The sequence below is a fragment of the Nestor notabilis genome, unplaced genomic scaffold (assembly GCF_000696875.1).
Source record: "Nestor notabilis isolate BGI_N333 unplaced genomic scaffold, ASM69687v1 scaffold797, whole genome shotgun sequence".
Taxonomy (NCBI): domain Eukaryota; kingdom Metazoa; phylum Chordata; class Aves; order Psittaciformes; family Psittacidae; genus Nestor; species Nestor notabilis.
The window spans coordinates 23,786-35,839 of record NW_009935864.1 but is presented as its reverse complement, the minus strand read 5'-3'; the positions used below and the strand labels follow the sequence as shown (position 1 = coordinate 35,839).

At 41.5% G+C, this 12,054-nt stretch overlaps 1 protein-coding gene across 1 annotated transcript in view; it reads left to right on the top strand.

The window, feature by feature from the left end:
• IMPG2 (interphotoreceptor matrix proteoglycan 2) overlaps positions 1-12,054 on the top strand; it is a gene marked incomplete at its 5' end in the record, with an annotated part of 34,236 nt that overhangs the window by 20,159 nt on the left and 2,023 nt on the right. The window contains 6 exons of the mRNA XM_010018019.1: positions 3,378-3,702; positions 4,217-5,979; positions 7,662-7,881; positions 9,102-9,312; positions 11,433-11,621; positions 11,762-11,960. Of these exons, the coding sequence (XP_010016321.1) occupies positions 3,378-3,702; positions 4,217-5,979; positions 7,662-7,881; positions 9,102-9,312; positions 11,433-11,621; positions 11,762-11,960 (2,907 nt within the window). The remainder of the gene's footprint in view (positions 1-3,377; positions 3,703-4,216; positions 5,980-7,661; positions 7,882-9,101; positions 9,313-11,432; positions 11,622-11,761; positions 11,961-12,054) is intronic.

The following is a 12,054-nucleotide window of genomic DNA, read 5'->3' as shown; positions in this document are numbered from 1 at the left end:
GCGAGAAATAGACGTAAGCACTAAAGCTGACTTTTAGAAGAGATAAAATGTTAAGTGTCATGTGCTCCTTTTCTTACTGTATTGCTGTCACAGAAAATTCTCAGTTCAGTTCTAAAATGATCTCCGTTCCCATAACATCAGCAAAGGAAACACAGAAAAGTACTAGGCAGTGGTTTCTTTCATCTCCCCTTGAATTTGTAATTATCTCCTCTGATTACCTCTGGAACAACCCAGAACATAGACTGGAGTTCTCCACTGGACAGGAGACTTAGTATGCCTGAGCATATCTGCACAATGCAGAGGGACTTGAAGCAAAGATACCAAGTCAGGTGCCAGTGAAACTGAGATCAAGTCAATTTGTTCTGCCAATAGCTAGAACTGCTGAATGGTAGAGCATTGTCTGGGCTTAAGGGTTTATCCAGCAGGTTTCTGTTCTGCACTCTCTTGTGTAATACATGTATCACTTCCAAGAGCTCAACTGGTGCCAAAAAATCCAGGTCCACCTATGCTTGATGGTAGATTTTTACACAGTTTATTATGAGATAATGTTGTGACACGTTTGATTTCAGGTCAACTTCTGAAATCTTTGTGGAAGCAAAATTCACAGTCATTTCACAGAACCCAAATATTCTTGTTAGAATGGTTGCAGATATAATATCCTTAATTTCATGCCAGTATTCCCTAAGTTTTAAAAGCTAATCACTGATGTCTAAAATGCAAATTCATATGGATTTGCCATAAATGGCTTAAACATGGTGTGGATAAAGATGAATTTAGGTTAACTTTGAGGACAGGGCTTTTCTCTTATATAGAGCTATCTAGCTAGATTGAAATGTTGCAGATGTTTATTTTAGTAAGACACATTCTATCAGTGGATACTCTGACAAATGTGCAGGCAAGAAGATTTTAGAGTAGAGTTAGCTTTGCAATAATAAATATTAAACCAGTTTTAGGGAATAGTATGTACAAGAAATTTCTGTTTTCTAATCATGGACTATGAATAATAATGTCATTGTGTCTTCAGACAAAAACTCTTGATTATGTAGAAGATATCAAAAAACCTGCTGTGTGCAATCTGCAATACACAGATAATTTGGGAAGTAAATTTTAGATAAATTTAAGAAAATCATAAACATGATTAAACAAGGCTGAAATGATTAGGCAGTTACTTCCAGAGATGTCAAACCTTTACGGTTCAAGTAGATACTGTTAAGTAGAACTGTCATGTCTGAAAAAGAAATTTACTGCTATTTTTCTTAGCTGATTTGAGAATAAATGGATTTGTGTTATCACACTTGTATTACTTGTGACATGATGTGGGGCTGTCATGACTTCACCATCTAATTGCTAGCAGATGGAACCAACTAATCATCAATTCTTTTCTTAGAGTTTTACAGCTCTCTTAAAAAGTGAGGAAAAACCAAGTCTAGTTTTGAAATCCGTATTTTATTGTTATTTCTGTCGAGCTGTAACAGGTAGAATGCTCTGGCTTGCTGAATACAATGCCTTTCTGGCAGCAGAAAATGGAAAATCAGGGAGGGGGTTCTGTGTTTGCAGTCATCTGTCATATTTGTAAGGCTTTCAAAAGACATTAGCAAAAACCAGAGCTTGCCAATGTGATATTAAACTTGTTAATATAATATATTGCACTGTAACAAGAACCTTTGAATAATGCTAGTTGTCATAGGAACATCTATCCACATTCAAATAAATGATGAAGTGCAATCCCTGGCATCTAAATGCTCACATGAAAAAAGAAGTATTGAGAAGCTATTGCTGCTCGTCCTTATTCATTCTTTATGGAATTTATATGTGTAATTTGTTTCTAATTTTGCACAGTAACTTTTTTTAGAGCTTAATTTATAGTGGTCAGTTTTGCCAAGAAAAGGTAATTGCTGGAGCACATGTCTATATGGTGCATATATACTTTTCAACTGATTGTTACCATATAAATTAAAAAATGTGAGAAGTCACTGGTGGTATAATAACAGCTATAAAAACGTGATCAATACAGGTAGACAAATAATTTAAGAAAGAGATCTGAACTGGCTTGTTCCCAAAGCATTCAAATGCAGTTTCAATGAAGCTGAAAGTTTGATTCACCCAGGTTTCAACCAGGAGTAAAATTTCAAATTGAAAAGTATTTGGACTCTTTGTGTTATTCATGCTGGTCAAGTAAAGGAAAGAGCTTAGACAGGAATGGTGAGCTCCAGAAATGGTTACAATGGTTCTGAACTGCAGTAAGTATTACAGAAACCTGTATCCACTGCCCACTGAACTAGTCACCATCAGCAACTGGTTGTTAGTAAATTGCTGCTTCTTTTTTCATACCCCAAGTGACTTTTTTTGTCCACATCAGAACTACTGTACAGCACTGATACATGGGCAGGTACCCACGTGAAACACTAATGCCTCAGTTTTAGGCTGTCAGCTTGCTTTTGTAGCCTTAACCAAATAACTTAATCTCTTCACTGTTTTTTCTCAATATAATTCCCTCATGAGACACAGATTGATATTCAAAGATGAAATGTGCCAAGTATTCTAACTGTAAACCAAATAGTGATTGGGGTATGGAGTAGTAAGTAAATGGTGTGCAAACTGAACATTTACAAACTAATTCTTTTTTCACATTTCAAACAATTCACAACATCATGGTGCATGTTCTTTGTTGTTCATAATTACTGCTCACAGATGATTCATTTTCCTGTACAGGCATCTTGGCTTCAAGACTAAAGTTATTCCAGGTTCTAAATGCTCTTCTTTACATTATGGGCTTTGTTTCCCTCCTGGGTTCTCATGCCCACATACTAAAAGATAACAATAAATGACCATGATTTTGAATGAACATGAATGCATACATTCATGTTCAGTTCCTGCACTGTTTTGTGTCATAATAGCTATAGTAATTACTATATTGATTATGCAGCTGATGAATAATAGCTGTTAAGAGCTTTTCATGCTTTAGGAAGGCAGGCATTTATCTTTGGTTAATTTAGAACCAGACAGATCCATTTTCTCAGTAAAGGAAAGGAGATGGGCTGGGTGTAGACAGTAAATCTCTTAGTACCTTAAGGGAAGCTGCACTCCAAACAATCCAAATGGCTTCTTTCCCTTTTTAGTGGACATGACTGGACATGAAATGCATGTCACAAGGATGTGCATTTTATATGTACATTGCACATGATTAGCTAAGGGTGTATATTTTCCAATCCTCCCGGTTTAGGCCCTCCTGCTGCTGTCCCTTACTTTATCACAGAGGCAGTAGTACCAGATTTTGCTGTTGGTTGCTCTTAACACCTCTATGTGTTCAGCCCAACACAGCCAGCCAATGCTTTCTCTGTAATAGTGGAAATATTAATAGTGGGTTTATGTTCCAGGACAGCACCTTTTTAGCTGAACGCCCTTCAGCAGATGAATCAACTGTCAGCAATACCTTGCCCTTTGATCTCACCAAACCAGATTCTACTTCAGATAGTGAACAGTCCATTGACAGTGAAATCCGGCCAAGACCAGGAAATCCGGACTCTGAGGCCAGTTTGGCACCTGAAGCTCCACTCTCCTCAGAGACTGACGTCATTTCTTTGCCTGACGGGCTGAATTTAGACGATGCAAATCCAACTCCTGATTTGGTCACTGCACCAGAGTTAGGAAGTGATTCTGTGGACTCTCTGGAATGGCTTTCAGTCTCCAATTCTTTAGATGGTAAGTTAATGCTATTGACTGAAGCTTAAACTTGGATGTCAGTGTTTTCTGATACTCACCAAAGGTATAGTTCACCAGAATTACTTCTCAGAAAGGTCTAAAAAATTGGATGTCTTTCCCTGATAGTTTTTACCTTTCCTGTGTGCATGTGTCCAAGAGTAATAAGCTAAGGTAAAACGTTTGCAACAGCTAATAATGCTGTTTATCCCTTCAGGAAATGGTACCCACATGATACTTGTTTAATTTAATTTAATACAGAAGTATCTTCTTATCTCTTCACTTGGCCCACAGAATGTCTGAATGAAAAGTGGGAGAGGCCACCGGGGTCCTTCTGAGTTTGGCATACAAAGGCTGGGATGTATCACAGAATAAAGGACCTTAAGATCATCTAGGGCCAACCCCCCTGCTATGGGCAGAAACATGTTGAATACAGATGTGCAAACAGTAAAATGAATGTAATTTGACACTTTTTATCATAAAGTACAACTAATTGGAAACTTATTTTTATTTTTATGGTTTGAAGATACTGGTCTATCTGAAAACCTTTTGCCTTTGAGTCCTCCTCACCTCGTGCCTGAAGAACCTCCGTCTACAGATGATTATGCAGTTCCTCTGCTTTCTGCACCAACCGTGGCCTCTTCTTCAGTCATAGAGACTGGTATTAAAGAAACAGAATCTGCTGAGAAAGAAGAATTAACTCAAGGTAGTCCTGCAGACAGTAACAGTGCAGACTCTGTGTTGCACGAGCCCGTGGAAGAAATTCCTTTTCCCTTAGAACACCACCCTATGGAAGATGGAACTGATATATATCTTGGAGATAGAGTTATATATGATGATGGGTCTGGTTCAGCTTTTGATGGTTCAGGAAAAGAAACAGAATCAAGTATTTGGCCTTGGGAAGATGCAACACTGGAACCAGTTTTCTACCCTGGTGCTGACAACTGGCTTGAAGATGACAATGATTCTTTGCTAATTAGAACTGATGGTATTCCTGAAGGCATGATCTTAGACTATATTCTTAACTCCAGGAATAAATTAGAAGAGGATCCTTCCAGAGAGGAGAATGAAGGTATGGGCAATCTAAAAGAAGATTTCCTTGATGAATCTGAAATATTTGTCTTTCCTGAGACTACAACTCAGCAGGTACCTCTGTTACAGACAGAAGAGCCATCACCGGTGGAACCATCTACACAGACACAAACATTGAGCATGTACGATTCTTTTGTTACACCATCCTTGGTTTTGGAGCCTTCAGTGGACCATTCCTTTGTTGACATGCCAACTAAAGAGGCCCCTGTCTCACCACACAATACAGCTCTGTCTGTGGAAGATACTCTCCTTGCATCTACAAGGACTGTCAGTATGGAGGAGCAGGAACAGTCCAGTATAGGTAAGAACATCATTTCTGAAACAGTTGAACACCAAAATGAAGACAAGACAGTGACAGAACTACTCACAGTGGAGCAGTCACATGTAACTGAAACTGCTACAGTAGGCCACTGGGACACAAGCTCCTCAGAAACTATTCTGACTGCAACTTTTTCCATGGTAAACCCTGATGTTTCCGTGGAAGACAATGATGCTTCCACAGAAGAGCAGCAAACCCTAGATTCATCACTGGCAGGCCAAGACACTACTGAGTCAGCAGTGAAGAAACCTGCTGATGTTTGGCCTACTGACAGAGCAGTAGAAAACTCATTAGATCAGACAGTGCAGTCAGCAATGCCACCTGTCACTCAAGCTGCGACTGCAGTTCCTTCTGTAATAGATCACACCACTGTTCTAGAGGGCTTTGCTGGACAGGGTGGCACAGACCACGATGCACATGTTTCCATGGGCTTCAGCACTGTTATGAACCCTTACGTAACGGCGAGTGCAACAAGCAGCACTGTTGAGCTTCCCTCCCATCTCCCTCCTGTGGGATTCACTGCGTCATCATCTGTGGCTACCTCAAAAAAGCTGGGAGATGAAACTACAAGAGTCCTGGATGTTTCAGTAGACCTGGATCATGTGAGCCCTGTCCACTTTTCTCCTGAGCTGACTGAGGAGGGAAGGAGCATGACTGAAAGTCATGTGGAGCTAACAACTCATGTCCAGTCCACAGAGATGGCCAGTGTGGCTTGGGCCACACATGAAAATGGCTATAGTACTCCTGTCCCCTCACGAGCTCTCGTGGTGTTTTTCAGTCTCCGGGTTACCAACATGATGTTCTCAGAGGACCTGTTCAATAAAAACTCCCCTGAATATAAAGCGTTGGAGCAGCGATTCTTGGAACTGGTAAGAGTCACTTCTATCCCAAATGCCCATTACCAGATAGAACAGAAACGCTGGTAAATAATAGTTTGTTGGCTCTCTTTTGCAGAGAGCAACTCAAGACTGGTGTTTAGAGATACTGTCTGTGTCCATGGGAAAATGGGCCTGGAAATGGGCAGTGGGCTGGGGTGTGTTGTTTGTCTTTCAGTTGGTAGTTTCTGTAAAGTGTAACTTCTTAGCACTGTGGGCCACATGTTCTGCTGGTGTCAATAAATGCAGCAGTATAGTTGAAGTCATTACAATGCTCCCCTTACTTGCTTCGTGAGTGTTCTGTATTCAGTCTACAGGGAGAGAAAAGTAAATAAATCGGGGCTGCGATGAGGTAATTTTCCTGTAACACATTCAACCCATCCTAAATAAGAAGTAGTTACCATATAATCATAGAATGGATTGGAAGGGACCTTAAAAATCATCTAGTTTTAAGTCCCCTTGGCACAAGCAGGGATACCTTCCATTAAACCAGGTTGCTCAAAGCTCCGTCCAGCCTGGCCTTGAACACAGCCAGGGATGAGTCAGTCACAACTTCTCTGAGCAACCTGTGCCAGCGCCTCACCACCCTCATAGTGAAGAATTTCTTCCTGATGTCTAATCTGAATCAATCGTCTATCAGCTTAAAGCCACCCCCCCTTGTCCTGTAACTTTCCATTTGCCTTTTTCCTTTCACCCTTAGAAAAAGTGCCTCTGCAGCTTTCTCATAAGGCCCCCTGTAGGTTCTGGAATGCTGCTATAAGGTCTTCCCAGAGCCTTCTCTTCTGCAGGCAAAAAAACCCCAGTTCTCTCTGGCTGTCTCCACAGAAGAGGTGCTGCAGCCCTCTGATCATCTTTGTGGCCTCCTCTGAACTCACTTGAGGAGCTCCACATCCCTCTTGTGCTGGGGCCCCAGAGCAGGACTGCAGGTGAGGTCTCACCAGAGTGGAGTGGAGGGGCTCCTCCCTTGACCTGCTGTCCACGATCCTTTAGACACAGCCCAGGATACGGTTGGTTTCTGAATTGTGAGTGCACACTGAAGCCAGCTCATGTTGAGCTTCTCATGTACCAACAACCCCAAGTCCTTCTCCTCAAGGCTGCTCTCAATCCATTCTCCACCCAGCCTGTAGCTGTGCTTGGGATTGTCCTGACCTACGTCCAGGGCCTTGCACTTGGTCTTGAACTTCATCAGGTTTGCACTGGCCCATCTCTAAAGCGTGTCAAGTTCAGGGAACTCGCAGTTTCCTAAATTGGCTGATGGCTAGCAAAGCCCCACAGGGGTTATACAGCAAAAATTGTCAAATTTTAACCAGGAAATTCCCCTCTCCTGACTTAACATTATTGTTGCAGGAGATGCAGGGAGACTTGTGTGAAGGAAACACCCTGTGCCCCGTGCTTTGGTCAAGAGAGAGCATTATGTACATCCCAAGAACTGTATTTCTGAACTGTAGTTTTTTTAGAAGCTGCCTGCAAACTGGGATACTCTTAAGAACTGCTTGAAGTACTTGGGCTCCTGGCAGACTGCCAGCACGGGCCTCAACTGGGTAAAGTGTTAATGCCCTTGCTGTAGGATTTGGATAAAATACTTCAGGCTCCTGCTGTCCGACACAATGCCAGTGCAACTGGCTTGAGTAGAGATTCAAAGAATGAGCTTTTCTGTTGTGTCCCCTGTATTACAGCTGGTGCCCTACCTCCAGTCAAATCTGACGGGCTTCCAGAATCTGGAAATCCTCAACTTCAGAAATGGCAGCATTGTGGTGAACAGTCGAATGAAATTTGCCAAACCTGTGCCTCGGAATGTCACCAACGCTGTGTACATGATCCTGGAAGACTTCTGCAACACTGCGTATCACACCATGAACCTGGCCATCGATAAATACTCCCTGGATGTGGAATCAGGTAAAGATGGCAGGGAAATGTGTTTTACTGCAAGGGATTTAGAGCAACTTCAGCTTTAAGGACTTAAAAGGATCGCATCAGTTCAGACACAGCCCAGTTGCTTTTCACAGGCTGGGCTTTAGAAAGATAGAATTCAGACAGACAGACAAATAAACATATGTTAAGGGACTGTAGAGATGAAAATCAAAGTGGGACCCAGACTAAGCAAACTGTATAGGGCTCACATAGAAATATGGGACCAAAGTTGGCTGATGTAATACTCCGCATAATGCTGTTGCACTTTCACTGGGGAGCAAGAGGGAAGGCTACTCAGCAAGAACAGTGGTGTCCATCTCTCTTGTACTTAGTTTCAGTAAGGTCAAACGTAGTTTGATCTTACTCCATGTGGTTATTCCTGCAGGTGGTAGCCAGTTTAGCTGCCGGGTGGGCATCGGCACAGGCAGCAGCTGCTGCCTCACTGTTGTGGCAAGGCCTTGGTTGTACTAAAAAGTTACAGGCCCTCTTATTTCCCTCCTCTGACAAAGGGAGAAAGTTCCTCCCCTTTCCAAGTTAACCAGTGGTTTACCATACAGGCAACTCAGAAATATTTCCTGTTTTAAGGTTAGAGAAAAATAGCAGTGCTCACTTGTTGGCAGTTGGTAGCTGTTCTGAGGTAGCTCTCTCATACAGATACTCTAATTAGCATGACAAATCTTCCAAAAGTGATCATTAACTGTATGCCAGCCTCTTATGCCTGGTCCAGGTGAGGTACCTCAGATGTTACAAGCTTGTGTTCCTTGCAGACCAAAAGGTAAATCCCAGCACAAGAGGTGGTGAGTGCCTGAAGTCCCTTTGCCCTTTTCCCATACGCTGCCTAGGTTTTCTGTAACAAGAAATACTGGCGATAGCTGTGTTTTACTCATTTGCAAAATATAGTTTACAGCAGGCAGAGAACATCTGAGATACTACACATTCCAGTAAGAAAAAGAACACTTTATATTTGCTTTTTCAATTGGCTTTGTGGATGGTCTTAGCCATGCCACAGACCTGCAATGTGCAGATAGAGGAATGCATCCTAGTTCTTGTTCACCTTAGCAGAACCTTCTATTTTTCAGGAAGGACACATGCTTGATTTTGGGGGATTATTTTAACAGAGAGACCATTACAGAAAATGGCAGCAGCCAGCCAGTGTTTTGCCTCAGTTAAGCTTCTCCTCTATCATTAGTATTTTCTGCTCTCAGGTGAACAAGCTGATCCCTGCAAGTTCCAGGCCTGCAATGAGTTCTCTGAATGTTTAGTAAATCGCTGGAGCGGGGAAGCTGAGTGTGTCTGCAATCCTGGCTACCTGAGCATCGATGGGCTGCCATGCAACAGCATTTGTGATCTGCAGCCAAACTTCTGCTTGAATGATGGGAAGTGTGACATAAGCCCTGGGCAAGGGGCGATCTGCAGGTAGGTCATCCTGCTGCTTGAAGCATGTGCTGCCTATATGAAAAGTCCTTGCTGTCTCCTCTCTTGTAGCGTTTTATAAGATTTATGCAAAATACCCTAAGATTATGTGTAATAAGTGAAATGATAAGGATTATCATTCATGTTATGCTGCTGAGTGGAGGTCCCACTATTAATGTTATGTATATATTCATATATACATGTATATATCAGAAGTGAGACATTACCACATTAATAGAAAATAAATATCAGGAAATAAAAACAACTAGGAAAAACAGTATTAATGGAATATACTCAGCTATTCAAATCACCCTCGTTGACCTTTGGGACAAAATTAATCTCCAGAGGTTTTCTCAAGTAGCAAACTGTTAGATAACGTCAAAATATATGAGAGTTAATTCCATCACAGAACTTACTTGTTATCTGGAAGACATATACATACAGCATAAATATATTAAAAATAGTGTTCTTGGTTAGGAAAACGTCATAAATCAATGGCCATTTGGGAAAAATTATGTGTGATTCATAAGAAGATTGCAGAACCCTGTTTCAAAGTTTTACTTTTAAACAGATCAACAGATGCTATCCCAGATGTATTATAAATTGTATAATATTTGTAAAGTAGTGTTAATGACAAGCAGGTAAGTATCTGAACTCAAGCATACTCCAGCCAGTATTTATTAAGAACTTTTTGAAAAATTTAAAGTTTTGCTTACTACTTCCAGGAACTATTTTGGATACTTACGTTTTTGGATACTTATACATGTGTTTCAGATACTTAATTTACTGATGTTTCTTACTAATAAGGTTAATTGCCTGAAATACTGAGTACACCTTACAATTCCTTGAGTTTTTATAGAAAACATGCTGGAGAGGGGCTCTTCATCAGGGACTGTAGCGATAGGACAAAAGGTAATGGGTTTAAACTAAAACAGGGGAAGTTCAGGTTAGATATAAGAAGTTCTTTACTGTGAGGGTGGTGAGGCACTGAACAGGCTGCCCAAAGAGGTGGTAAATGCTCCATCCCTGGCAGTGTTCAAGGCCAGGTTGGACAGAGCCTTGGGCGACATGGTCTAGAGTGAGGTGTCCCTGCCCATGGCAGGCGGTTGGAACTAGATGATCTTAAGGTCCTTTCCACCCCTAACCATTCTATAATTCTATAATGCAAATATGCTTTTAATGGTATATTTAAAGTCAGTATTAAGGTTCTCATGTTCAGAACTAGAGGCAGGTACAAATACTGAATGCTGTCTTGGGCAACCATTCCAAAGATACAATCTTGGACACACACTTCTTTCTAGTAATTTATTTTCTGTTTTTATTTAACTAACCATTGTGGAGTTCACGACACTATAAACATTCTGCTTGTTTAACACACCTTCATTTGTATTTACCTTACAAGATGATTAAGACAACTTGCCTTCTACCTTTACAGTGTTCCATGTGTTATGTGCAAGGCTCAACCAAGGCCTAACTTTTTACTTAGGCTAAACACCTTCTAGTTTTAACACATCACAAACCACTCTAAATTGCAAAAACCACACAGGCTTCTTCCATCACAAATGCAGTATCCTTTTATTATTTTACCTGTCTTCACTCAATTCAATAGTTGGGGTTGTTCAGCCTGGAGAATGCTCCCAGGAGACCTTAGAGCAGCCTTCCAGTACCTAAAGGGGCTTAGAAGAAAGGTGGGGACAAACTTTTTAGCAGGGCTTGTTGGAATAGGACAAGGGGTAATGGTTTTAAATCAAAAGAGCATAGATTCAGACTAGATAAAAGGAAGAACTTTTTTACAAGGGTGATGAAACACTCTTATCAGGTTGCCTGGAGAGGAGTAGACATCCCATCCCTGGCAACATTCAAGGCAGCCTGACCTAGCTGAAGATAGCCCTGCCTGTTGCAGGGGTGCTAGCCTAGATAACATTCAAAGGTCCCCACTAACCCAAACTATCATTCTATATGAAAAAGGCTGTTCACAGTAATAAAAGAACAGTGGTGCTTGAACACACAGAGGTATTTACTGAGATGCCTTAACTGAGGGCACATCATACAGGAAATTAAATACGTTTACATTAACTAAAGCTTTTGCTGATGTTTAATTTCCCCGTGTTTCTTTGTTGCAGGTGTCGTGTGGGAGAGAACTGGTGGTACAGAGGGGAGCACTGTGAAGAATATGTGTCTGAGCCACTGGTTGTGGGTATTGCAATTGCTTCTGTGGCAGGATTCCTTCTTGTGGCATCTGCTGTCATCTTCTTCTTGGCCAGGACCCTTCGAGACCAGTACACAAAGAGTGACACCGAGGACTCACAGGGGTAAGTGACACCATCTAATATTTTAAAACACATCTGCCACAAGAACAGGATGTACAGGCGCTTCCATATGCCAGGATTCCTTAATCTGTCTGCTGCCCTTCCAGTCTGCAGAGATCACAGTTTGTTTCTTGCTCCCCCAGGCAGGGTGACAGCCTCTCATCTGTTGAGAATGCAGTTAAATACAACCCCATGTATGAAAGTGACACGACTGGCTACAGCCATTATTACCGGAGATACCCACAGCTAACGTCCTACAGCTCTACCAGTGCAGAGACATCCACAGACTACAGCAGTGAAGAGATCAGGCACATTTATGAAAACAGTGAGCTTACTAAGGAGGTAAATGACTTTGTTCTCACAGTGGCATGGAAAAGATCATGTAAACAATAAGCTTATTTCACACTTGTAACCCAAGAGGTGGGGCTACTCTTTC